This window comes from Rhinatrema bivittatum, chromosome 2, assembly GCF_901001135.1.
Source record: "Rhinatrema bivittatum chromosome 2, aRhiBiv1.1, whole genome shotgun sequence".
NCBI lineage: Eukaryota > Metazoa > Chordata > Amphibia > Gymnophiona > Rhinatrematidae > Rhinatrema > Rhinatrema bivittatum.
Window position 1 is genome coordinate 700000233 of NC_042616.1, and position 27557 is coordinate 700027789.

At 40.3% G+C, this 27557-nt stretch overlaps 1 protein-coding gene across 3 annotated transcripts in view; it reads left to right on the forward strand.

The window, feature by feature from the left end:
• The window catches only part of OTUD6B (OTU domain containing 6B), an 81522-nt gene extending 54314 nt beyond the window's left edge, over positions 1 to 27208 (forward strand). For all 3 annotated transcript variants that reach the window (XM_029591652.1, XM_029591654.1, XM_029591653.1), the window contains exons 5-7: positions 17841 to 17902; positions 20422 to 20528; positions 25372 to 27208. In XM_029591652.1, the coding sequence (XP_029447512.1) occupies positions 17841 to 17902; positions 20422 to 20528; positions 25372 to 25453 (251 nt within the window). In that variant the 3' untranslated portion in view covers positions 25454 to 27208. The remainder of the gene's footprint in view (positions 1 to 17840; positions 17903 to 20421; positions 20529 to 25371) is intronic.
• Positions 27209 to 27557: the final 349 nt, after the last annotated feature.

The following is a 27557-nucleotide window of genomic DNA, read 5'->3' on the forward strand; positions in this document are numbered from 1 at the left end:
AAGGACATAAAGAAGACAAGAGCAAATAGAATTTATGATCCAGCTTATGGGTAGCAATAATACCCGAGTAAGGACTTTCCCACATTTTCATGAGCACTTCTAGCACTGTGTGAGTTGGCAAGGCAGAAGACTACCGGAATGGCCAAGATTTTTAATGTTCCCCTGACATCTTCTCTGGAGTCTGGGTCCTTGCGTACCACTACGTTTAGTATTGTTCCCATCTTCTCCACAAACTTGGAGTATGTCATATACTCTGGAGAAGTGTGATCTGGCATCCCTGGAGGCAGATCAGAAGGGAGCTGCCAGGGGACTCCTCTGTAGAATAAACGTTTCACCAGGAGTACTGTGGAGGGGCTGACAAGTCTTGAGGGAACTGAAGTAGATGGAGGTTGTTCGCTGGAGGTATATCTCCTACGTCCTGAAGAAGATGACATTGGTAATGGTGGGGTACCTGACATTACTATCTGAGGCGAGAAAGGAATGATTGGGTATGCCAGTGGGAATGATGGCTGTTTGGGTTCCAGTACAAAGGAGGCAAAAAAAAATCTCCTACCATGTCAGTTATTTGCCCCATGGCCTGTTGAGATCTCTGCACTGGTGTTAGTGGTGGAGCACCTTCATCTGATACTAAAACAGTTTCATGGAGGGATTGTAAGGCAATGGAGGGATGGAGCATATGGTATCTGGAGATTTTAGATGGAGACCCTGGGTCAGAAGGTGGGAGATCAACAAAGCTCTGGTGATGGCAGATGGAAGCTGTAGTCTGGCCTCTGCTAAAGAAGCTTCATATGCCACATATAATTAGGTAGGTAAAGCGGCTTTTAAGATGTCTTACACACAACATTCCCCAGGGTGGACTGGAAGTACTGGGAAATACTGGTCTCCTTTGGGTCTCCTAGAACAGTGGTCCCCAACCCTGTCCTGGGGGCCCACCAGCCAGTCGGGTTTTCAGGATACCTACAATGAATATGCATGAGAGAAAATTTGCATGTTATGGAGGCAGTGCATGCAAATTTTCTCTCATGCATATTCATTGTGGATATCCTGAAAACCCGAATGGCTGGTGGGCCCCCAGGACAGGGTTGGGGACCACTGTCCTAGAAGATGTAGAGCAAGTTAACAAATGGGAGAGGTTTAGCACATCAGAACTGATATGGAGTGTCTCCTGCTATGCATGCATCAATTCAGCAGTGTCTTGCATTAATGCTTGCGTTGAGTACTTTGTAGTAGATTTTGTCGGTAACTTCAATGAAGGAAGTGTTGAATGCTTTGATTCAACATGCGTCAAGGGTTGCTTTGGTACAAGATGCATTGATTACTTCGGTGCATATCTCTGTGCACTGTGCGTAGATTTTCCCGATGCAGAATGCATCGATTTCATCGATGCAATGTTCACACCTTTGCAACGAGTGCACCAATGTCCCATGTGTTAAGTGCCTACATGCACTGATGATTCTTGCCTTGATTTGTTTGATGCAGCATAACGTGTCTATTTCTTCGAAGGACCCAGTGCATTCTTCTGTGCAACCTCTTTGTGTATACTGTGTCAATTTTTCTCTTTTGAGATGGCACAAGCAGCACTAGTGCTAAGTGCATTGAGGAGTCTGTGTGTTTTGCTTTGGGAGACACTTTGACCAACTTCATGGACTTATGCCTGGTGGGAGTCGATATGCCCCAGTCTGGGTCTTCATGATGTGATGAAGCAACACCTGAAGATATACTTCTGCTGCTTTTTGAAGAAGAGGAAGAGTAATGATTTCTGGAAGCTGACCTGCTCTTGATCCTGGCCCTCAAGCTGACTATTTTGGCTGCTCCGGAGCGCTGGGATCTTTGAGACCACATGCAGAGCAGTTTGTGCATGGTCTGGACCCAGGCAGAAGTAACATCTGTGATTTAGTCACACGAGCAGGATTTAAAGCCACTGATTATTTTCTTGGAGGCCATTGGGAAGGCTCCAGAAGTTTCTCAGAGAACTTTTCCCTTTTGTTTTTCTCCATTTATTTATTTATTTTTTAAGATGTAAAATAGCACTGAAAAGTGTTATTGGAGAGTCACCAAAAAAAACAAAGATGAGATGTAGCCTAAGGAGGAGAAATTTTAAGGGAGAGTGTTGTGGGTGTACAGAGCCCCATAACTTGTGATGAAAAGTGGTGAAGAGGCAATGAAACACTTTCTAACATGTCACAAAAGAAGTCATTATTCTTGTTTTCCTAAGTGTTTTATTTTTGATCATAAGTAACTTCATAATTACTAACAAAAATAGCATGACACACTTACTTTAGTTTTTACTGCACAGACAGACACCACAGAAGGAGAGAGGCTAGATAGGAATACTGTATTAACAGAACAAATCTGGAGCACAGGATTACAGAAGGATATTTAGATCACATCAAGGTCATGCAGAGACTGTAGCTAGTAACAAGCCCCGAAATAACATTTGCATTCAAAGCAAGGATTAATCAACATGGAGAGTGTGAGCAAATTAACGTGGCAATTCAGATTAATCGTTTATGGTAGAAAGCCAATCATAGAAATGTTGACAATTATATAACCTAGTTTAGGAGTGGAAAGAAACAAGTGTAAAGTCCTATATATTGTCTTATCAGTGAAATCATTTGAGAGTTTTATACTGGTGCTTTGCATAGCACTCTGCCAGTCTCTCCATAAAGCCTTATATTATTTTATAGCTTTTAAATTAAAAGAAAAAGCTTTTCTCCACAGCTGTTGGCTCTTAAGAGTCTTTTTCAGAGAACCACAATAAGAGATGGATGAGCCATCCATGTGAATTGCGGACAAAAACAGACTGAGGAGATTGAGGCAATGCGTAGAGCTCAAAGCTCTACTATCTTGGATAGACAGCTCTGTTCAGTGCCACCTGATGACATCATCCACAGATCATGGCTAATTCAGCCCTGCTTATTGACTGAAAACATTCCAACTGCTTTTCCCCTAAGCAAGGGGAGAAAATGTCACCAGACCGATCTGATTGCCCTGGTTTCCAATCTGTTGATGGACCAAATGGTCTCCTCTTGAGTCCATAGGCCATGGATCACTTGACCCAGACAATGAGCCCCTCCAGCCTGAGAAATTGCGTCTGTTGTGACCAAAATTCAGGAGGGAGTTGATAGACTGACCCCTCATAAAAGGTTCTGAGGGACCCATCCACCAATGAAGATTGTTCTTCACCAACAATGGAAAGGAAATCAGATCTTGTAATCCTGGGACTGAGACAACCAACGAGACAGGAAGAAGACTGAAGAAGCCACATATGAGCTCTGGACAATGGCAATAGAGAAGAGTGGCTGCCACGGAACTGAGAAGCTGAAGATAAGCCCAAGTTCTCAGGGCTGTAAGAGCAAGAAATATTTGTATCTACTGGATCAGCTTGACCACCGTGTCTGCAGAGAAACACACATGGCCCAACAGAATCAAAATGCACTCTCAGATAATCCAAAGGCTGACTGACACAGGTGAAGCATGCTTTTCACAAAGTTCACCTCTCAACCTAAGCCTTATAAAACTTGGACCACTCTTTTGGATGTTTGAACTATTTGCTTGAAAGACTTGGCCTTGCTCAACCAATCATCCTGATAAGGATGAACCATGACCCCCAATCTTGTCTCAGGAATGCCACACTATTACAATGACTTTGGTAAAGGTTCGACAAGCTGTGGCCAACCTAAAAGGGAGCACTCTGAATTGGAAATATTACTTAGAACAAAAAACTAAGGTACTCTTGATCTTCTTGCCTGATTAGAATATGAAAAAATGCTTTTGCAAAGTTTAGAGATGATTAATAGAGATGTGCTTTGGGTAAAAATTTCGTGTCTGGCTTTGTTTCGGCCCCCTCTCCCCCACGAGAATTTCGTTTTTCCCGTGGTTTGTTTTGTGGTTTTTTTTTTTCAGGGGCCCCAATTTTCAGGTTAGTGCGCACTATCGAGACTTAGTGCGTGCTAACCTGGCAGAGTTAGTGTGCGCTAACAGGAGTTAGCGCACACTAACTCAAAAATGATTTTTTTCTGAAATTTCAGAAAAAATCAATCTTTTTTCGGTTCTCCCGAACCATTCTGAATTAGATAATTTCGTTGACATTGCCTAATTCGGGAAAAACGATTGCACATCCCTAATGATTAATGCTCCCACCTTGGGACTGCCATCAGCATGGAGAGAAGTCTCCATCCTGAAATGAGAAACTCAGAGGCTTCTGTTTACTTCCTTCAGATCGAGACTAGGCCTGAAGGCTCCATCTGAGTTGAGGGACCACAAAATAGAATGAGCATTGGCTTAATTCTGCTCAGGAAAGGGACATGAACTACCCCCGCAGCAACTGAAGCCTCTCTAGAGTTTCTCAGATAGCCTTTTGATTGTTAGTGAAGCCCAGAGAGAGACCATAAAGGCATTGGGAATAGGCGTAACAAGCTTCACGGTGTAACTACATCTAACACCCACTTATCTAAAGTTATTTGAGCCCACTCCTGGTAAAACTGCTGTAGATGCCCACATACTGGAAGAACTAGGGAGTGAATCCACCACACTTCTTTGAGAGGACGAACTGGATCTTGAGGAGGCGCTGAGTTATGTCTGGACTTTTGAAAGGCACGAAAGGACTGATCCCATACTCTTGACGTTTGTGCTTCTCTGAGGAATAAGAAGTTGACTGCCTGCCTAGTCTATATCATCTGGAGTCTCAAAACTGAGCCTGAGCTCTGGAGCCTATAGAACAAATGAGTTTGGTTCTCAGGAACTCTCTGTTGCTTAGGATCCCCCAGGTACTTAACTAACTGCTCTAAATGCTTACCAAATAGAAGTGTCCCCCTTAAATAGACACTTGCTCAAGTGAGATTCAGACCAAGAATATGGAGTCCAATTATGATGCCACTGACCTTAAAGTAATCCAAAGAAGATAGGCATTGGCCAAAGGCCGCTGCCAACTCCATACTACTCTCATTCTCGTCTTCTGGGAGCTTCTGAGTCCAGTGCAAAAGCTGCCACCAATGGATATTGTCGGCTACGGCTGTGAAAGAAAATAGATGCTTCAAAGGGGGCTCAATCTTTCTATCCTGAGGATCTTTAAGGGCGATACTGCCCTCCACAAGGAAAGTAGTTCATCTAGTAACAGCAGGACCTCCCCCACTTTAATGCATTGGGAACAGAGAGCCCTGCAGCATTAGTTGCGTGCTGGCAGCCACAAGCCCTGCAGTGTCTGCAACATTCTTAATGAGCAGCTGAGTGGCACAAAGAGAGAACTGCTGTGATCAACCCTTGTCCTTCCCTCTGCAGGCACTTAATGAATTCAGTTGGGAGCAGGTTGTTTCTCCTCTGCCCTGGATACATGTTTATTTTTAAACCAAGGCTTTGGGGCAGAAGGAAAGGAAGATTTTTTTCCTCAGCATGAGAAACACTCAAAAGCACTTCTTTCTTTTTTTTTTTTTTTTTTTTTTTAAAGAGAAGTCCTCACTGCCTCCTCCCCGGGGTTTGACCTATTCATCATTGGGTCTGGGAACCCCTGGAGTGTGGGTTTCCACTCCTGAGTATACCAGTAGCCTGGCCCAAAGCCTGCATCAGTGCCCTTCTAGATCCTGCTGAACGATACTAGATTTTTCTGTGCTGTACTAGCTCTATGTAGTGGCGATATCATCTCATGAAAAGCCAATGTGCTCTGCCTCAATCTACTGGAAGGGGAAAATAATCCACCTATAAAGCCTGGACTGGTGTAGCAAGATAAAATATTTCAACTAGCAATTAAAACTATCATTCATTTATTCCTCTTCTTGAGGGCCTGAATTCTAGTAGCCACATTGGTCCTGTAGAAAACAAGACCTCTTTTTTTGCAGGCTGTGATACTATTTTTAAAGCAGCAACATGGACCAGCTGAGTGGCTCAGTTGGAGGTGCTGCACAGTGTCATGCAAAAGAGTGGGCTTCAACTCCCTGGCTAGAACTCTGCTTTCCTTGCCAGCTTGGGATGGGAGAATCCCTTCTAACAGTGATACCTATTGGCCAGATTGAGGATCAGCGTTCCAATGGAGGCATGGTTTGTGATCCAGGGCCAAAGACTTCTTGTGGCAAGTGCTGAGCTAATTAAGTTGGGAAGAGAGATAAAATAGAGACAACTCCCTACTCCCATAACCAAGTAATTGCAAAGGAAGGGTTATAAAATAGAACACCAACAACGACTGGTTCTGATTGAGCTGGAGACTCAAAAGAGCGGAAGGATATTGCTAGACTGGAGGAAAAAGGCACCAACATGAATATTCTCCAGAGATAATGGAATTCTTAAGCAGAAATAGTTTAAAATTAAGAGGTTTGGAAAGCTTCTCCTCCCACATTTATGAAAGGCCTTATGGCACTGCTCTTTTCTGTAGGAGACTGAAAGATGGTAGACTTGGGAGAAGCATGAGAAAATATTTCTTCATGGTGGAAGCATGGGATAAGAACAGGGGATGCTCCAACACCAAGCAGTGAAGAAGTTGAGAATCAGCTGGGGTCTCTAGGTATTGCACTTTGCGATCCTTATCAGTCATTATATTCTGTCTCTTCAGTCCCTGGCAGCCATCAGTACATGACCAGCTGAAGAAAGTTTTCAGGCAAATTAAGAGTTTCCATAGTATATTACAGAAAGTGTAATGTAAGAGCTATGGTGCGATAACAAAAGTGGTGTAGCAATAGGACCTACAGAGGACGCAAGAGAGCTACAAACAAAGCACAATAATATTTGGAGTGATCTAGTTACTTCTGCTACTTTTTTTTTTTTTTTGTAAATAATTTTTATTATGGAAATGTTTCAACAATACATCGGGAGTTAGCAATATGTAGTTTCTTCGATATCCCAACTCCAAACCACAATATCAGTAACAGAAAATTGAACAGGTTTCCCTTTTACCCACCCCCCTTATGCAAGTCCCAGTTCATGTCCATAAATATCACAGGTAAGAACACACGAGTGATGACTTCCTTGTCTATTTGGTCCATTCAAGAGTTGAGAATCAAACTTCGAGCTCGATGTGGTAATGCCTGTATATATCCATTCCAAATACGGAGAAAGCGTCTTCGTCTTTGCGGGTCCGTCTGAGAAGCTAAGCTTTCTAGTTGCATTAGGTGATGGAGATGTATGCGCCACGTCCAGAAAGAGGGATTCGTGGTTTCTTTCCAATTAAGCAGAACAATTTTTTTCCCTACTGCAAAGGCTTTACGAATAAACCATTTAAGTTCCTGGCCCTTAATCAAGGGTCGGGGGATACAATCAAATAGAATCATATATGGGGACACTGGCAAGTTTACATCTAACAACCCACTTAGATAGCGCACAATCTTCTCCCAATAAGAATGGGTTCCCGAGCATTCCCAAAAAACATGGGACAGCGTCCCCTTAATACACGAACATTTTGGACAGGATGCATTCTGTACAAGGTGCGCATGAAAGGCGATTTGTGGTGTAATATAGGCTCTATATAACAGTTTGACTTGCATTTCTCTATAATACATATTACTATTAATAGTTATAGACGTACGCATCGACGCCTTAAAAACTCCAGGAGGCACCTGAAACAACCCATCCCTATTCCAGCGTTCCGTCGCTCGAATACAAGCTTCGGGGGCAAAATCTTTAGTAAGTACCTTATAATAGTCTGAAAGTGAGGGGCCATAGGATTTACCCAATTGAAAAAACCGCTCAAGAGCCTGAAGGTGGCCTAAAACTTTACAAGATGCAGGAAGTGAGTGAAAATAATGACGGATCTGCAAATAACCAAATAAATGATTATCCCGCAAACCATATAACATTTGGAAGGTCTCAAAAGGGAAGAGAACCCCGGATTCGTCCGTAACATGACCCAACATGGTTATACCCTTTTGCTGCCATTCCTGAAACACTCTATTCTGAGATCCTGGAGTAAAATGTGGATTACCCCTAATAGGCATCAGAAACGCATTACATACAGGAAGACCGAGATATTTTGTCAGATGTTGCCAGGCTTGTCGGAGAGGTGTTATAAGGGGGTTCTGTTTAATAGCAGTGGTCAGTTCCTTACCAGGACACATCAGTATAAATCGGATATCTATGGGATCCACCAGCGTTTGTTCTGCCACAAGGTTAAGAAAGGTAGAATCTCCAGAAATCCAATCTCGGACCAAGCGTGAATTTGCCGCCACCACATAACTACTCAGATCCGGTACTCCCATACCACCCTCACCCCATTTCATTTTTATACTTCTGCTACTTTTTAGTGCATAGGAATTTGAGCTACCAGCAAAATAATTTTGGGTAATTCAGTATAACCACAGAAAAAAGAATAACTGAGCAATTCTTATGAGGCTCTTTTTCTCACATCACTGATTTCTTGAACTTTATCCATCTGCCTCTGCAGACTGCAATACTCAACAGTGGTCACAGGGTATTGGTATCCTCTCTTATAAGATACTGCCATCTTCTGGCAGCAGAAAGTGATTTATTTATTTGCCCCCAGTTTTCAGTTCGATCCTGGGAAAATCTTACTCTGGTTTCTGTCTTTTATATAGATTTACCTAGACTAAAAACTTAGTTGCTGAAGGTTGAATGTTTATGGAGATTTGCGCACAGGCAGACAGAAAAAATATATATACTGTATATACAGTGGCTTGCAAAAGTATTCAACCCCCTAAGTCAGATTTGTGTGGATTACAAATGTCACTTGCACAGATTGTTCCAGACTATGTTTATTGCAAACCAGTATGCTCTTAAAATAAATTTTCAAAGTCACAATTCATTATTTCTCTGCATTTTTTTTGTAAAATAAAATTAAAAACTGAAAAATGCTGCTTCCCCTGGGTTGTGGAAGCTCCAAATTAACCCAGATGAAAGATATTGCCCTAACAATTGGCTTATAATTGGCCTGTACCTGTGAATCATTAAAAAAAAAAAAAAAATCAGCTTTTCTGGATAAGACATCCTAATTCCAGTACCATTGATCAGACTGTGAATCTAAAGGAAAGCTGTGAAAATGAAGACCAAAGAGGATTCTAAGGAAATTAAAGATAAATTATAGACATGCACAAGATAGGAAAAGGCTGCAAAATATCCAAGTGTTTGGATATCCCAGTGAGCACTGTTTGATCAATTGTGAGGAAATGGAAGCTGCATCATACCACCCAGACGCTGCCTAGACAAGGCCTTTCCCCAAAACTCAGCATCTGAGCAAGGAGGAGACTTGCGAGGGAAGCCACATAGAGGCCAATAATCGAAGGAGCTACAGAGTTCAGTGGCACCAGTCAATCATATTGTGAGCTCTGCATACAAGTGGGACTGCATGGGAGGGCGGCTAGAAAGAAGCCATTACACTGGGCAGCAAATTTTCACAAAAGTCATGTTACGGAAATGAAATTAGTCAATTCTTATACATTTCCATGTGCTAAACATGAATGTGACTGTGAAAATGCAAAATTGGCTCTAGTTTTTTTGTAATATGCAATAATATAATTACATCTTGAATTGTATGTCAATAGTAGGAGACCTATGGTTAATACTGTTTGAAAAATGAAGTCATAGACTACGTCTTAGATTTCTTTGCTTGTCTCTTGTACACCTGTTCGGGAGCATCTCTGCGGAGTGTCCAGCAGTAGTCAGCCAGCATGAATATTTCAAATGCTCACCCTTTCTGACTGGGCTTCATATAGTACACTGCTGACGTCAGCTTACTCAGCAGCAGCATGGCAGTAGAACTGCATTGCAGAAAATGATGTAATAAACTCTGGATGATGTGTGCATGATGGTATTATGCAATATGATGCAATATTACATCATTCTAGGCTTATTTACAGTCCTGGATAAATTTACATGACTAAACATAGAAAGTGAACTATATTAAATATCTTCAAAACGAGAGCCAATAAAAACTTTTCATGGTCATATTCATGTTCAGCACATCAAGATACTACAGAGTAGGACATTTTTAGGTCAGTAACACTTTCATTGTTGCCCAGTGTTACAGAAGAAAAACCACATCAAAGCACATCTGAAGTTTGCCAGAAAGCATCGGTGACCCAGCTAAAATATGGGATAAGGTTTTTTGAGATGAGACAAAAATGTAACTTTTTGGCAAAAATTAGAAATGCTATGTGTGGTGCAAACCTAACACTGCCCATTCCTCAGCATTCCGAACAATCAAGTATGGGGGTGGCAGCATTATATTGTAGGGATGCTTTTCCTCAGTAAAGACTGGTAAACACAAAAAAATAGATGCCTGGATCTTTTTCCAACACTTTATTGATGCAGAGACGTGTCAAATAAAATCGCCCGACTCAGGCCGAGTTTCGCAGCTTTACAGCCGCTGCCTCAGGGGCTACAAATAGAGTAAACAATCATAAATCAATAAATATTGTTATTAAGATCTCATAAATATTTAAAAAGAATTTTATATAAATGAATAAATATCCTTTTAGTTTTCCCCATGCGTTTTTTTCTTTCTTAGTTACATTAAAAAATCTTTTTTTATGTGTTGTATCTTCAATCTTTCTAATTTTTTCTAGAATAAGCATTTCAAAGGTTTGTATTGCAGGATTTGAATTTCCAGGTGGTATCCAATTACTTGGTTTTTTGATCACTGAGATATCAGTGATATATCAGTGATATTCTGTTTCTTTATTTGCAAAAAAATCTACAATTTTTAGTTTACGAATAAATTTTTTGTTATATATAAGGCACTACCTCTTAAGAAGTAATTTGAATGAATATGAGGTGCAGCTTAGAAAGAATTATGTACAAATTAAAGACTATCTTAGTGTTAATTTTTAGTCCGTGCTTTACTGGTACAGCTTTTTAAAATCCTATTCTGCCAAAATTTAATTTTGCCATTGATTGTTATTTAATTACCATGTTTGATAGGTTAAGTATTATGCTTGAATAACTCTATTCCATCAAGCATTAATATGAGTATGAGCCATCTGATCACAAAATTAATTTGTATAATCATTATAGCCACAAAAAAATTTTTTGCCACATAAATGTTAAAATCAATATATGTATAAAAAAATTATTTCGCCACATGCTTATATTTTATTTTAATATGATGCATAGATTTAACAATTTTTTCTAGTTGATCTTGTACTGCTGGCATACTAATTGATTGGATGAAACAGCTAACTGATTAGAAGAGTGGAGGTAAATGACATTTGGTTTTAATTGTTTAAGTATGACTCTTACGTGTCTGTCACCTTTTATCTGTTTATTTTTTAGAAATGTTTTTCTTGTTTATGTATTTTTATCACATTTCTATTTTTTGATTTTAGATCTTTATAATGTTTATAAAGGATATTTATTCATTTATATAAAATTCTTTTTAAATATTTATGAGATCTTAATAACAATATTTATTGATTTATGATTGTTTACTCTATTTGTAGCCCCTGAGGCAGCGGCTGTAAAGCTGCGAAACTCGGCCTGAGTCGGGCGATTTTTATTTGACACGTCTCTGCATCAATAAAGTGTTGGAAAAAGATCCAGGCATCTATTTTTTTTGTGTTTACCTGCCGGTATCATAGATCGCCTACCTCTGTGTTTTCTCAGTAAAGACAGGGCATCTTGTTAAAATTGAAGGACACGTGGATTGTGCAACATACAGGGAGATATACTGCAAGACAACCTGCTTCAGTCTGCTAAAAAACTAAAACTTGTGAGCAAGTTCATCTTTCAGCAGGGCAATGATCCCAAGCACAAGGCCAAAGCAACACAGGAGTGGTTGAACAATAAAAAGGTGAATGTTCTACAATGGCTAAATCATGGTCCAGATCTCAATCCAGTCAGGAATCTGTGGCACTATTTGAAAATTGCAGTCCATAAGCATCATCCAACCAACCAGAGCAACCCGGAGCAAATCTGCCATGAAGAATGGGCAAAAATCACTCCCAAACGGCGTACAAAGCTGGTAGAAACTTACCCCAACAGACTTAAAGCTGTTGTTGCAGCAAAAGGTGGTTCTACCAGGAACTAGTTTGGGGGGATTGAATACTTATACAAGCATCATCTTTCAGTTTTTAATTTTATGTTACAAAAAATGTGGAGAAATTATGAATTGTGACTTTGCAAATTTACTTTAAGAGCATTCTGGTTTGCATTAAACATACGATCTGGAACAATCCGTGTGCCATTTGTAATCCACACAAATCTGCTGACTGTTTTAGGGGAACAAATAACTTTTGCAAGCCATTGAATATGACACACCTCTGTGTAGGGCTTCCTGTTTTAACTGTGGTATCAAGGTAAAGTGAAGAGTCTCAGTCTTTGGTGATGTGGCTGGCCAGGCACAGTTAAGATCTGTCTGCTGCCTGGTCCACGGTAAAGATTTAATGCCATTTCTTGCCCCAGCTAAATTGCCAGGGAAATGCCCCTTTTAAAAATGGACATGCAATTCAACATGCGTCCTTCTTAAAAATCTTTGTAAACAAAATCTGTACAAAGTCAGTATTACACTGCTCTGAGGGGTTTTTTTTAAAACCATGCCCATTTTAGCTCAGGTCTTTCATTGTCTAATAGTGAAAGGAAGGGCGAAAAAATGTTTACAAACAAAATCTTGCAGCTAAACTAGGTCTTTTAGTTAAGAGTTAAGACCTTAAAGTGCCGAGTTAGAATTAATTCCTAGGTTCTATTATATCAATTCCAGGTGTGTTGCGTCTCCCGCTGTCCCACTGCCCCATTGTACTTTCCCTCTCCCTTTGTCCAGCCCCCGCGAGCCAGTTGGAAGCTTCCTTTCTTCCTACCCCCACTGCCCAATCAGAAGCCTCCTCCCTTCTACCTGCCAGTGGGAGTAGGAAGAAGGGAGGAAGCCTTTGATTGACCGGTGAGGCAGGCATCGGATAGCCTGGGGGTGGGGTGGGAGGAATGGCAGTGTCGAACCCCGACGAAGCAAGGCCGCCACGGGAGCCCATACCCGTGGCAGCGAAGAGGAAACCCGACCCCGACCGAGGCAATCACAGGAGCCCAACCCCGTGATGGCGAAAAAAGAAGGCCCGCCGGAGTAAAGCTGCTGCGGAACTGGAGCCTATCCCTGCAGTGAAGAAAGAAGACGTTTTTGGTGAGTTTGTGGGTGTGAGTGAGTGCCTGGGTGAGAGCTTGTATATAAGAGAGCATGTGTTGATTGACTGAGAGAAGACTGGTCATGGAGGTGATGTGTTTGTGTGAGAGAAAGACTAGTCAGGAAGATGACTGGTGTGAAAGAGACTGAGAAGGGTCATGGGGTCTAATTGAGGTGTGTGTGTGTGAGTGACACTGACTGTGTGTGACACTGACTGTGTGTGTGATTGTGACTGGTTATGGGTGCTGAGGAAGAGGACTGTGAGGACAGAGCTTCAGCAGCCCTTGCTGCTTCTGGTGAGTGCTATTGGCCTGGAAGGGAAAGGAGTAGGAGAGTTGCTGGAGAGGGTAAGTAAAGATGGCTTTTTAAATTTATTTTTCTTGATTGACTGCCATTTTAATTATTGGGTATTATGCGATGTCTGCTGTTTTGAAATATTTTATTGATATTTGGACATGTTTTAATAATTTTTTATGAGTTTTTAATTGTTGGATATTATTCTGTTCAGCAGCTGTTTTGTAACATTTTCAGTATAGCTTTACAATTATTTCTGTGTGGGGCTCTATAGCAGCTTGGCTTATTCTGTTTCCCAATAGGAAATGTATTAGTGTTTAGGGTCTGGTTTAATAGTTGTATTTCTTAGATAGGGTTTGTTACTGGTTGAGTGTGTTCCATAATACAGGTGTAACTTTGTGTGGGTTAGTTTGTGTGCATTATTGCTAATCCTGAGAGTCTGTTGGGTGCTATATTTCTCTTTCCATTTCTCCAGGTTCCCACTGCATGCAGAGTGGCTTTTTTGGTTTTCCAATCCAGTTTCTGTCTCCTTATTTATAATTTGTGTTTTTTCTGTACTTGGTGAAGGGTGTGTGACCGAGGTGAGATATTTAACTAGCATATAGGCATTTGTATCAATCTTATTTGTTGTGTTTTCTCAATAGGATATGCATTAGTGGTAAATTACTGTCTTTTCAAAAGGAAGGCTATTTTGGCTGGTAGTAAAAGGAGTTTGTTTTGCTTTTACTGGGATGTCATCAGAACCAGAATATCTTTTTTATGTATGGTGAGTTGTACCGGATAATGCCCTAGATCTGCTCTGCACTCATTGCTGGGGGGTTGAGGGGATTCCTGTGGATGCAGAGTGCAGGTTTACATTTAGCCCCGTGACGATCACATGTTCAGTGTCACGCATGTGAGAACCATCTGTCAGGTGTGTCCCGGCCAAAAAAAGGTTGAGAACCACTGTCCTAGAGAGTGCAAAACAATGTTGCCAGATGCCAAACATTTTTATTGCCCAATCAATCACAAAATCTAGCCCAAACGTAGCACAAAACAAAAAAAATTGCAAAAACAAAAAAATTAATTATATAAGATTCTATTCAAAATCCTGCATTGCTTGCAGACAAATTGACAAAAATACTTATAGATATAAAAAGTTTAAAGACAAGGCTAGAAACGCCTAGAAATCTAGGTTGTCTGAGAGAAGATAGTGGACTGCTTCCTTTCTCTCTGCTGGAGTTTTCTCTTTTGCTCTTAAAGATCAAGAGGGGTGGGGGGAATGCAGAAATCAGCATACACGTGCAAACGATGGTCCCTAATTATAGTGTACAGGAGATTATATTTCGTTAATAAGAAAAAAAGATAAGCAAACAAGTCAATACCTTTTTAATGGATTAAATACGTCTGTGACTAGCTTTAAGTTAGTGTGAAGATGTCATTTAATACACTAAGCAATTTCTCTATACTTCCAATAAGCTATAACTGCACTAAAAACTTTTTTTTTTTTTTGCTTCACATCTCCAGGACCGTTGTTCTGCCTTTCAAAAGCATGGGCATATCTCCAAACCTTGTGACCTATGGACCTTTTGTAATTCTGCACAAACTAAAATAGTATTGAATTTCAGCAACTAAAACCAGCTTCCCTGATATAGTGCACAAGATCTGAGAGATTCAGTAACTTTACTGAGTAAGTTTAAATGCATAGGTGTAGTTTGATTGCCCAGTTGCGGGAAGGGAGCCCACCAGGTAGGAAGAGCATTTAGGAGGGGATGGAAAGGGGAGCTGATTCAGTACTAGCTTGTAGAGCATTTGGTGGTGGGGGCATCCCCACGTTACACCTATGTTTCTGTGACTACAGCCACAGTGGCACGCTCGTCATTCACACTACCATTAGTTACGGTTCATGCCATTGTGAGTGTACGAATCAAGTTCCACCAGCAGCCTATTAACTGTCCCATTTCCCCCAGTAGCATTCAGTCAGTGTGGCACAGCACAGTCCTAAAATAAAAAATACTAATAGTATCGGCAGGAAAGATGCCAGCCAAAAAGCCAGGCAGTAGCTGGTAATGTGTCAGCAAAAGCGCTTCCGGAGACCAGACGGAAGATGCCAAAAAAAACTCCCAAGTTAAAAAAAAAAAAAAAAAAAAAAAAAAAAGGTAGCCCAAAACCCCGCAGCTGAAAAAATGAAAAACTTTCCTGCACAAGCTAATTGAAAAGTAGCCCAATTGGGTGTGAAAACCGCCCATCTGGCAACACTGGTGCAGAAGAGGAGGGAAGGTGCCAGCTAGTAAAAGGTTATCTGTTAGTCACCAGGTGGCTGTGAATCTCTTGACACAGATTAGTTCAGGCCCTAGGGGGCTGGGTTTTGAAAAAGAAATATAATCCTGCTCAGAGCAAGGGTGGGGGCTCCCCCAGTCACCGTGTGAGGAGAAGGCAGCAGCTGGAACCCTCTCCAGGGGGTTGAAGGGGGAAAAAAAGAGAGTTTGGCAGCGATGCTTCCAACAGGAGGATCTGGAAATTGTACTTAAGAGTTAAAACGTACTGGAAAGGAAAGGAACTGTGAAGGGACCAGAAAAGAAAACCCTGTGCCTGGTTGAATCCTGGAAACAGGTTTGAAAGTCTCCCGTTTCCTCCTGCAACAAGGGGAAGTGAGTAGCTTGCAGCCAATCCGATTCACACTGAGATTTGCTGGGTTTGAGAAGAGATTTTAAACAGTGTGCTCTGGTGTATATAGACTGGAGCACAAGTTGTTTGAGACTGTCTGGGAAGTTGAGAGAAAAGTCTTACTGGGTTTGCCTTGAAGCTGAAAGCTGTACTCCCCCCCCATAACAACTGAAGATACTTTCATAAACTATCTTTTCTTTTTGGAGCATGATTTTGGATGTGGAGAGTGGGTTTTTTGAAGTACTTGTGTTTGTCCTGCACTCAGTTTGGCCTTGCAGTTTAGCTGCCACCAGCCCATGACCCAACTGAGATTAATGTCCTCACTTTGGGAGAATTATCCCAGGCTCCCTGAAGCAGAGAATGTGACCCCCCTTACACACAGACATACATATTCATATACATACATTCTGACTGAGTTTTAGAAAGAAGATCAAAGGATTATAATGGTAGGATTATTCTGTTCTGTTTTAGGATGTATATAGTTCTTGTGTTTGGATTTGTTTTCTTCTTTTTTTTTTTTAATTTGTTATTTATAAATATATATGTTTTATTGTAATGTATGCTGGACAGGATCCTGGATAAAGTGGAATATAAGTACCTTCTAAATGAATGAATATTTATTTATTTAGGATTTTTTTTTTTTTTTTTATATACCGACATTCTCAATAGTTTTTACATTGTGGAATAGTTTTTACATTGTGGTCTTTTTTTTTTTTATATACAGACATTCTCTTTTTTTATATACCGAAATTTTTATATACCGACATTCTTTTTTTTTTTTTATATATATACCGACATTCTCAATAGTTTTTACATTGAGGAATAGTTTTTACATTGTGGTCTCCTACTAACCACCTCTGTTCTCCTGGATTTTGACACACTGAGGACTTTCTTTTCCTCCTCCTTATCTCCTTTCCTGTATTGTTTCCATCTAGAAGAAATACCATTGTAGAGTTAAGTTTGCAATCAATTGTCTTCAATTCAGAACCAAAAGGGGTGGAGGGTGAGCTCAAAACTTGCTATATTACTTACTGGACTGTTGACTCTTCCTACTAATGGATATTATAGTTATTTTTCAAATTTGATTAGTCATTCAAAAATTTCAGATTTGCTAACTAAAGAGGATTTATTTAGCCCAATTCATTTCTGAAAGATGCTAACACACAGCCTGTAAGTGTGCAATTAATCTGTGTCAGATTTTGGCTTTGCTGTTTGAATTTAGTTCAGTTCCAGTTCTTAGGTCCAATGCCAGGCCTCAGGTGTACAAGTGGGTAATTGGGGATGTAAAGGTCCCTGATGTAGCTCCGATCCAATTAATGTTGAAAACTTCTAGTCATTAGGGAGCAAATGTGCAAAAGCATAGTCTGGATTTAGGAACGTAAAGTAAGGAGTTAGATGCATAACTTGGACCTATGCACTCCATGTGGATTTTCAGCTGCCCAAGAAGTAAGCATATGATTTCATTACATGCACAAATAAGTTTTTTGGGCACATATTAAGATTTACATGCATAACTTAAAATAAGAGTGATGTACGCGGATGGCATGCTATTTATGCTCAGAATTTTGCACCCTGTTTTACAACAGGTAAAGTTATGTGCATATATTTAGCCACATAGCAGTCCGCCTGTCGGTCAATTTGTGTATGTATTCTGTTTGGAAATTGAGTTGGTTTTGTGTGTGCCCCCAATTACTTGTACTACTCTGCTTTTAGGGGCAATACTGAAAATGAACCCCTAGGTTTTTATTTGTTCTGTAAACCTGAAAATCCCAATATCTGGCTTCTCAGCACATTGAACTGGTGGAAAGATTACTGACTAGTGTGCTCATCCATTATGATTTTTTTTTTTTTTTTGTAGAGGAATTTGAAAAATACTGTGATGACATTGTGAGTACACCTGCATGGGGAGGTCAGCTAGAGGTAAGTCAGATGTTGGAGTTTTATCTTTAGTCAGTTATGTAAAATTTGCCTTGCTTTACCCTTTCTTTTAAAGTGAAGAGGACATTCAGCAGATGGAGATCTGTGCCCTAGGCCACCTGTTCTTTAAACATTCTCCAGTGCCCTCCTGGACCTGTAATTGTAATGGGCAGCTTAAAATTGCCCCTAATGAGCTCTAAACCTCTTCCACCTCCTCACTTGTCAACAGTAAGCTTTGACCCTCCTTGCTATAGGGTAGCCACTAGTTGTCATCCTTGTTGGTGTGCTGTGGTTGATGTAGGGATATTGTGAGACTTTTAGGAAACTTGCAGACTTGAAGATTGATTAGTTGCACTGAGAGAGTGGCATATTGACCAGTACATAGTGTCACAACTTGTGGCAAAGGTACATTTCCTAGCATGTAGCCAGATGGACTCAGGACCCATGGGTTATATGCTCCCCTGCTAGCAGATGGAGACTGAGTCAGGCTTCAAAACGGACATCAACCTAGATACACCCCTGCAGTGACCTCAGCCCTTCAGTATCTCTCCATCTCCAGCAGATGTCGTGCTTTCCCTATTGGGATCGCTGTACCCTTTTTTAGAAGAAGAAATTCTACTTTTAAATTGGAGAAAGACTGAGCCCCGCCTTCCTTTGGTGATACCTAAAGATCCCTCCCCCAGTTGAGAATTCCTGAGGTGATTTCCGAGATCCCTCCGAGGTGTGCCTTGGTCCCGTAGTCTGTTCCCAGCATGGACATTCCTGCTGAAGCAGCTGAAAGGCAGCGGATGCGGGAAGCCGAACGAGGTAGTGATGGTGAAAGCCCTCTCCCCTCGCAGCCGGAGACAGTCTCTGTACTCAGTCGGTAAGCACTGAGCCCAGGTAAGTGTAAAAAAAAAAAAAAAAAAAAAAGAGAGCGAAGAGGATTCCTTCCGATTCAGAGACTGAGGGGTTTCAGTAAGGCTTCCTCCGGTCTCCTTGCGCGGTGCGCCATACTGACGTCGTTCCCGATCCTGTCAGGGTAAGGGGAAGTGAGCTTCCCAGTGGGGTGAGGTCACTGCAGGGTGACATCAGCTTTGAAACCTGACTCCATCTCCATCTGCTAGCAGGGGAGCATATAATCCATTGGTCCTGAGTCCATCTGGCTACGTGCTAGGAAATGTACCTTTGCCACAAGTTGTGACACTATCTGTCTACACCAAAGAAAATGAAATTATCAGGTAAGTAATTTCTCCAGTAGCAGTGAGCTGGCTACAGAATGAGAATGATGTGTTTCGCAGGGGGTGCATATGTTTTTAAAGGATGGAAGTTTCACTGTCTAACTGGTATGGCATGGAGAGCTTTGGCCTGTATTTTACTACCTGAGCAGGATGGGTGCAGCCTCAGAATCTCATGAAATTGCTTTCTGCTATTAGTACCTGTATCCTTGTGTGTGTTAGTAAACACAGCTATATAAACAGATTTGTTTGGTGAAATCACTTACTTTCTTATATAGAAGAAGAAAATGGGATTATACAGGCATATTTGCTGCATTCAGAAACACATTTTTTAACTAAATGATTTCACCTTCTTGTTGAACTTTTCCTTTTCAAAAATAAAATGATCTGAAGCCTTATCTGAAGTTTTTGTGCATCTTAGTGTTGCTGAATAAATACTTGGCTATAAATTTAAAATTTAAAAAGTCTGGGATTGGTACTGCAGGACTTGGCTGCTGCTTTTTCCCTCAGAGGCAGCAAATTTGCCACATTTAAAGCCAGGGTTGGCAGCAGTAGGGAAGTGGTGTTGGTGCAGGGAGTGAGGGGAAGGGGTGGTATGTTTTTGAGTGGGTGTGTGCCAGATAATTTAAAATGTATAGCTAATAGTATTTTACAGGGGCATTAATTTCATCATAAAATTGAATAGAGTTTTTTCTTGCAGCAGTATTATTCTGCTGAGGATGTAATATTGGAGAACTGGACCAAAACAATAAAGATCACTAATCTTGAGGGGTGGGTACTCATGAAATCTCATAATCCCACCACCTCTGTGTACTATTCTAAATGACAAAATAAAAGTCAAATCTAATTTATGGTTTGAGTAAAATGCAGGTTGATGGTGGTTATAGTGAGATTATATAGACCTAGGGATTATAGCAGTTGGCTCTGCAGCCACATACCCACCCGTATTGCATTTTGTAATGCAATGTGGGTGACATTTATGCCAGGTCACTGCGTAGCTGGCATAAATGTCTGCTTTGGCTGAGGAATGAACTGGTGCCAGTTTTTCTTTTAGTAGTGGAAGGTCTGAAGAGATATGGCTGAGTTTGGTAAAAATTACACACACATCATAAAAACAGCCATATTGGTTCAGACCAAAGGTCCATCAAGCCCAGTATCCTGTTTCCAGCAGTGGCCAATCCAGATCACAAATACCTAGCAGGATCCTCTTAGTAATTCCTTGGAAGAATGTACAATAGTATGACTGATGAAAGGCTACAATATGCACCTCAGCCTCTTCAAATGCTGATGTCTTCTCTCTCACAGCTGAGAGCGCTCTCGCACATTTTACAAACTCCAATTGAAGTAGTACAAGCTGATTCTTCTCCCATTGTTGTTGGAGAGGAATATTCAAGCAAACCTATCATACTTGTGTAAGTAAAAATGTTACTCTTTTATGCAGATTTCTTTTAAGAGGGTACTTTGCCATAGAGAATGAGGGAGTTCATATTTTGTTTTTTTTAACTTTTAAGTAGAAGTGCTAAACTGCATTTCTTGAGGGTCGCATCAGGCCTAGTTTTAGGATAGCAGAAATATGTTCACTAGCCTTGAGCTAGAATTTCTGTATGCAAATATCTCATGAATATTGTACAGCTTTAAAAACAGATCCCTTTTGACTGTTGAGACCCAATTTGACATGCCCATTGCACTTGAGCAAATTGTGAACATATCTAATAGTAGTAGCCGTTAGGGGTATGTGAAACAATTCAGTTTGAACTCGAATCATGCCATGGATTTTGGAAGATCTGCAAAAACCTGTGGAGCACTGAGTGATCTCATTGGTTGATTTCTGCAGATCTCCAAGTTTTGCCAGTATCTGCTTGGTTGCTTTAAGAAGTTTGCCCATCCAATTTAGCCTCTGTGAGGAATGTCAGAACAATTTTTATATTGAGATTCTGTGTAGGAATTCTGTGGCCACCTCCTCCCTTTGATCTTTTTAGTTGCTCTTTAAAAGCAACAGGACAGGAAGAGGATGCAATTGCTTTCATGTATTATCACCCTGAAGGAAGAAAGTGTTAGGTGGCAAATGTTTAACTCTGCTGGTTTTCTTCCATCAGTTCTATGCTCACTTCAGATACCTTTGTTAGCATTTTTCCTACTGCTAATGCTGTAAAGGCATTCTGTAATGACATTACCTACAGTAATCCATTTCTTTCTAGTCCTGTGGATCCTTTGAGGGTGTGGGAGAAGACAAGAAGACTTGCAAAAGTTTGGGTATTCTGAAAAAGCCTCTTTAATTCTGGCCAGTTCTATCATAAGCTGAGCCAACTTGCTTAGTCCAGAGAACTGGACCCATACAGGGCAGCACTGAAATCTTCAGATAGTCTTTTTAAAGACTAAAGCTACACTTATTGTCTTACCCAACTCCCATGATACTTACCCTCTTATTTTTGTTTAGTGTTAGTTTTTTTACTTCAAATCTTTTTATTTGTTTAATACAGAATTGATGCATTATAACAATTATATGTAGGTGTGACCCTTCCCAATTCCACAAACCAAATCAGATACACGTGATACATGAAATATAAACACCCCTAACCTCACCCTCCCTCCCTCTAACACTTTGCAGGTAAAACCATAAGGCAGGCAAGAATTATAAAACCGACTCATCTCTCTCGCTGTGCTGTATTTACATTTAGACTTCTCACCCAGTGAGGTAGCGATTGCAAATAAGAGTCCCAAGCTTTTAAGAAACTTTTTTGCTTAATTATCACATCAGGTTTTTTTGACATGTAGTTTCATAATATATTGATGGATGGCAAGACGCAGCTGTATAAGAATTTTGGGAGACAACCACTTCTGCAGGATGGCCTGCTTTGTCAGCAACAACACTTTTCTAAACCACAACCTCATAAATTTATCTTTAAAGGCTATTTGATGTAGAGTATCCAAAAGAAAGTCTGGCCTTCTAAAGGTATAAACACTCCTGCTGCACTTTACCCCAAAAATTCTTAACAATGGAGCATGACCAAAGCTGGTGTCCTGATTAACTCTAGTCTGTCTGACACTTCAGGTAACGCTCTGATTGGCAAAGCCTTCAAACACATGCTTGTTTACGAGATACATATGATCTGCATGAGAAACTTATAGTACATTTCCTGCAGGCCTACATTAGTAGTAATGGTACGGATCCTGGAAAAATATTTTAAATATTGAGATGGGAGAGCCACTAACTCCAGTTCCTGTTGCCAGCCCCATAGTACATTTGTAAATTGAAGCAGGGTTTGTCTTTGAGTGTGATGGCTGATGTCTTATAAGTCAAAACGATCCTGGAGGAACTCCCAGTTCTCATGCTTAAATTCTTGCAGATCCAAGGAATTAGCATACTGGTGAATGTGTAAATAATTTTAAAGGCTTTTCAAAAGTTTTCTTTAACTATCCTTTGACACTATATGGTAGCTTCAATATTGGTTTTATTTATTTGTATTTTAGATTTTTTTTTATATTCTGCCTTTTGGCATATCAAAGCAAATTGCATTCAAGTACTTTCAGTATCTCCCTATCCCCAGATATGGTCTAAACTTGTATCTGAGGCAGTGGAGGGTAAAGTGACTTGCCAAGATCACAAGGAATAGTAATGGGATTTGAACATAATATATATATGGAATATGTAAAGGGTATCCACCAGGTAGCCAGTGGCTCAGGCCCCCTTTTGTTTCTTTTCAAGTTGCTGAAAGGAGCAAGTGCAGACATACATACATACATAGACAGAGACAAACACAGAAAATACGGGAACCACTTTATTTTGATGAAAAAAAATTACAGAAGGATTCTAAGTAACAGAGGTGGGCCTAAGTGAGTAAATCTGCAACTGGGTTGGAGAGAGAACAAGGAGTAAAAGCAAAGAAAAAGGACCCGATGAAATAAGATGCGCTCAGCAGAGCACACAGCGTTATCCCAACTGAGTGTACTTTTTTGGTGTACATGCTTTACTCCAAATTCAGTGAGGTTTGTGCATAGACCTGTGCCTATTGGATTGCCTCCCTCACATGGAAATTCGATGCTACTGAAAGCATTATGGTTTACATGCACAAATCAGTTTCTTCACATTAATCTCAAGCACAGGACCCACATGAATCATTTTTATGCATGCATTTTTTATTTTTAGGTTAATGTGCCTTTTTCTTTAATGCCTGATGCATTAGCTTACTACAGCAGAAGTTCAATTATTTTCTAGTGTGTGTGTTAACTGTACACTGAATTTCAGCACACAGTTTTAACACACACCTTATTATACTTCGGGCTCAGGAGGAGGAGGGTCTGGGGCTCTTCAGTGCTGCAGAATGGAAATGTTCCAGTTCAGGGTAGAACAGGAATGAAAAGGAGCACAAATGAGGCTGAGATCGGTCAGAGAATCTATTGGAGGAAATGAAGGGGAAGAGGACTTTGGAGAGGAAGCAGCAGGAAGACAGAATGAAAATCTAGGAGAACAAGGAAGCAGAGTATTAATTTTTCTGGCAAATTGCGTCTTGCGTCAATGCACCTTACATATAGAAACATAGAAATGACGGCAGCAGAAGACCAAACGGCCCATCAAGTCTGCCCAGCAAGCTACGCACTTTATCCATTTTTTTTTCCCTTTTTCTCTCTCCCACCTGTTACTATTGGCTTCCAGTACCCTCCAGCCCTAATTCCCCTCCACCCAATTTAGAGAGCAGCTCTGTATCTGCATCCAAGTGACATCCAGCTCAATTAGGGGTAGCGACCGCTGTAACAAGCAGGCCACCCGCTTGCCCCATACTCTTACCCACCCCTGTTTTTATTTTTTTGTTTTGTTTTATTTTTTTTTTTTTTGGAAATAGCAGCCCTCCATCCTTCCGCTCCGTGAAGGTGGAACACCAACTACTGGCCACTGGCATCCCGCTCCGTGAATGCCTCTGTGGCTACTGCCGCTCCGTGCAGTGTTTCAATGTCTCCACTTTATTCACGCCCTCTAGACTTGATGGATCCACAATGTTTATCCCACGCCCCTTTGAAGTCGTTCACAGTTTTAGACTTCACCACTTCCTCCGGAAGGGCATTCCAGGCATCCACCACCCTTTCCGTGAAGAAATACTTCCTGACATTGGTTCTTAGTCTTCCTCCCTGGAGCCTCAGCTCGTGACCTCTGGTTCTGCTGATTTTTTTTCTGACGGAAAAGGTTTGTCGTTGTCTTTGGATCATTAAAGTTTTTCATGTATCTGAAAGTCTGAATCATATCACCCCTGCTCCTCCTTTCCTCCAGGGAGTACATATTTAGATTCTTCAATCTCTCCTCGTATGTCATCCTATGAAGACCCTCCACCTTCCTGGTCGCCCTTCTCTGTACCGCTTCCATCTTGTCCTTGTCTCTTTGTAGATACGGTCTCCAGAACTGAACACAGTACTCCAGGTGTGGCCTCACCAAGGATCTGTACAAGGGGATAATCACTTCCCTTTTCTTACTCGATATTCCTCTCTATGCATCCCAGCATTCTTCTGGCTTTGCTTAAAGGTAGTTTGAGGCACTATCACATCTACTAGGAAATATTGCATGCATTTCTTGCCCCCTCCCCTCTGCTAATCTCTGTGGAAAAGTCTGTAGAGCAATTTTTTTTTTTATTTGTGTAGCTGGACCTGTAATTTCATGCCCTGAAACATCCAATAACTCTCAATAGGTTTCTGTAATGCCCTTACATGTAAGATGTGTTGAGTGAGTTAAGATACATAGAACTTGTGAAGATAAGGAATATTATTACAGATTTTCTTTGTCAAACCTTTTTGCAAATAGAACCTAATTATGGACAGTTATCGATGGATGCATGAAAGTTTTTTAAATTGAGTTCTAAATATACCAGGACATTATGCACTACAGAAACTCAAACCGGTCAGCCTGACTTTGTGGGAAATAAAATGGTGATATGTAGGAATGAAGACAACCCCCTTATGCTTTAAGAGTCTAATAATTATTAGGAAATACAATTAATCTATTTATTGGTTGAGAGATTCTATATTTTTAGTGCTTCTTAACCAGAGCTGAAAATATTATAGCAATGGTTCAATCTGTTGGGCTATTCGCAAAAGATAACAGATGGTTATAAACTTGCTAAGAAGGTACAGCATGAACTTGATCCCCATCCTTTTGAAAATGACCTCTATCTAATAAAGGTGAAGTAATTTTCAGGAAGCTGAAACTTGAAAAACACTAGAAAATCAATGTATAAGCATTGTTTTCATTCTTATCTTGTTTCTTTTTAGGTATATGCGCCATGCTTATGGATTAGGAGAGCATTATAATTCTGTGGAATGCCTTGAGGACACAGCTACTGACATTGGCTAGTAGTTGATGTTATTTGATTAGCTTATGAGAAACACTTTGAAGTTTTTTGTCACGGTGATGATCAGAAACAGGAAGTTACTATTGAGAGACTTTTGTGTTCAGAAAAAAATATTGAAAAGGTTTGACTATATATTGGAAATTAGAAAAATTACCTTTTGGCTTGTGTGTCTTTTAGACCATGTGTTAGTAATCATGCCATAAAAAAATACTTTTGTGAAATGTAGAACATAAATGGAATTGTATCATCAACAGAGACAATCTGCTTACCCCAGGAATTGATCTATTATGACATGATTAAAATTAGTATTTAATTACTGAGGCTTTTCAGTACAAAATGGAAGAAAAATGCAGTGATGAAGAAAACATTCTCCTTACCTAGGAGAACTTTGTTCTTGATTTGCCTGCAGACTTTCTGTTTGTAAAAGAAAAAAAATGGCCGGGGCTAACTTTTGATGAGCTCTGTTTTGTCAGGCTTTTTCTGATAATAAACAGTGGCGACATTTAGCATTTAAATGACTGAGCAGTATCAATGTGTGCTGCTTCTTCAGGATTGCCACCTAATGGTCATGACAACACAGTCCCTTCATGCCTCTGCAGCTAAATCATTTTGTAGCCTGAAAAACAAAAAATGCTCCTTTTTTTTTTTTTCCCCCCACTCCTCTTTATGTACTAATATGGTAGGTTTTAATAATTTTGGAAATAGCAGTGGAAGGCTGCAAGTGTTGGGGCATTGCTACTGGATTCCATGATGAGCCACGCTGATTTCTACAATGGCCTACCAGAGTCAACACAGTGGCTTTGTGCGTCTTGACAAGTTACCATTCTGTGCATTCAGTCAGTGAATCATGAATATTAAAAAGGTGCCAGCAAAGTGGAAGCTGCATTAAGCTTTGATGCAGTGCCAGGTGTTGGTAGGCACTGTGAGGTGGTTTGGTTTACCGCCCATTAAAACAGAATGAACTTTTGTAAAGCAGTTTGCAAAGCAATTGCATTTGGGTAACACTTTGTGGGCAGGGAACAGGTCATTGCTAATCATTAGAATACCGATAGGAATGAATTGGGGAATTGTTTTTGCCTTTTGTGCTTCGTCAGATTCTGAGGTGATCCTTAATCAGGACCCCAGCCCCTCCTTTTATAGTATTTATTTTTTTTGGGGGGGGTCACTTTTCCATTTGTATTTTTCCTATTTGTGTTCAGCACAAAGTTTTGAATCTTTCAATCTAATAATCTGACCTATAACTTTTTTTGCTCTTTAATGTGGACACTTGTATAGAAAAGCAGCTCAAGTACTTCCTAAAAATGAGAGCTATGCTTTTTTCTATTTTTTCTCACTTGATTTTGTTCCTGCTTTATTTTCATGCTCTCACTTAGTCACTTGCACTTTTGTACCATTTCTTAATGGGGAAGAATGAAACAGAAGTGAATTTCAATCAGTAGCTGTAAAGTGAGAAGATTGGGAGGCCTGGCTACGTATCACTGTGCTGCTATGTTACTAGATTGTTAGGTTTTGCATGTAGTGTCCCTGTATAATACTGAGAGAATGTGTATGTTTCTTTGGGACCCACAATCTATTAGTTCAGAAGGAGCAAAGGACACATTCTCACCAGTATGTCTCCTCAGCCTTACAATCTCTCTAATTTAAGATTTTTGCAACATGTACAAAGCAAGAAAAAGTGAAGAAAATAATGAACATGTTTTTGCTCCAGATACTGTATAACATTTGGCACAAAAAAAATAAAGGATTCTAAAATAGTCTATTTCTATAAAAGTGTTATGGTTGGCTTGTAAGTTTACTTGCAAATGTAGAAATAAAGACCAAAAAAGTCATTGTAGGTGACACCATTTTATTGGACTGATTCTATATATTTGTGAGTGGATTTGGAAAGCTGCTCTCCCTTCATCAGGTCCCTGCAGAGACTGGAATGAAGGGAGCAGAGCTCTCCAAAACCAGTCCCAAAAAGCAGTACCTAAACTTGTCATTGACCTTTATTTCTATTTATATGGAAACTGGTTCCTAATTTGTGCTATTTTCCAGGGATAAAAATGTAGGAATATAACTAAAGAATTGATTTTGCCTTCTGCTTGCTTTTATGGTGAAAGTGTA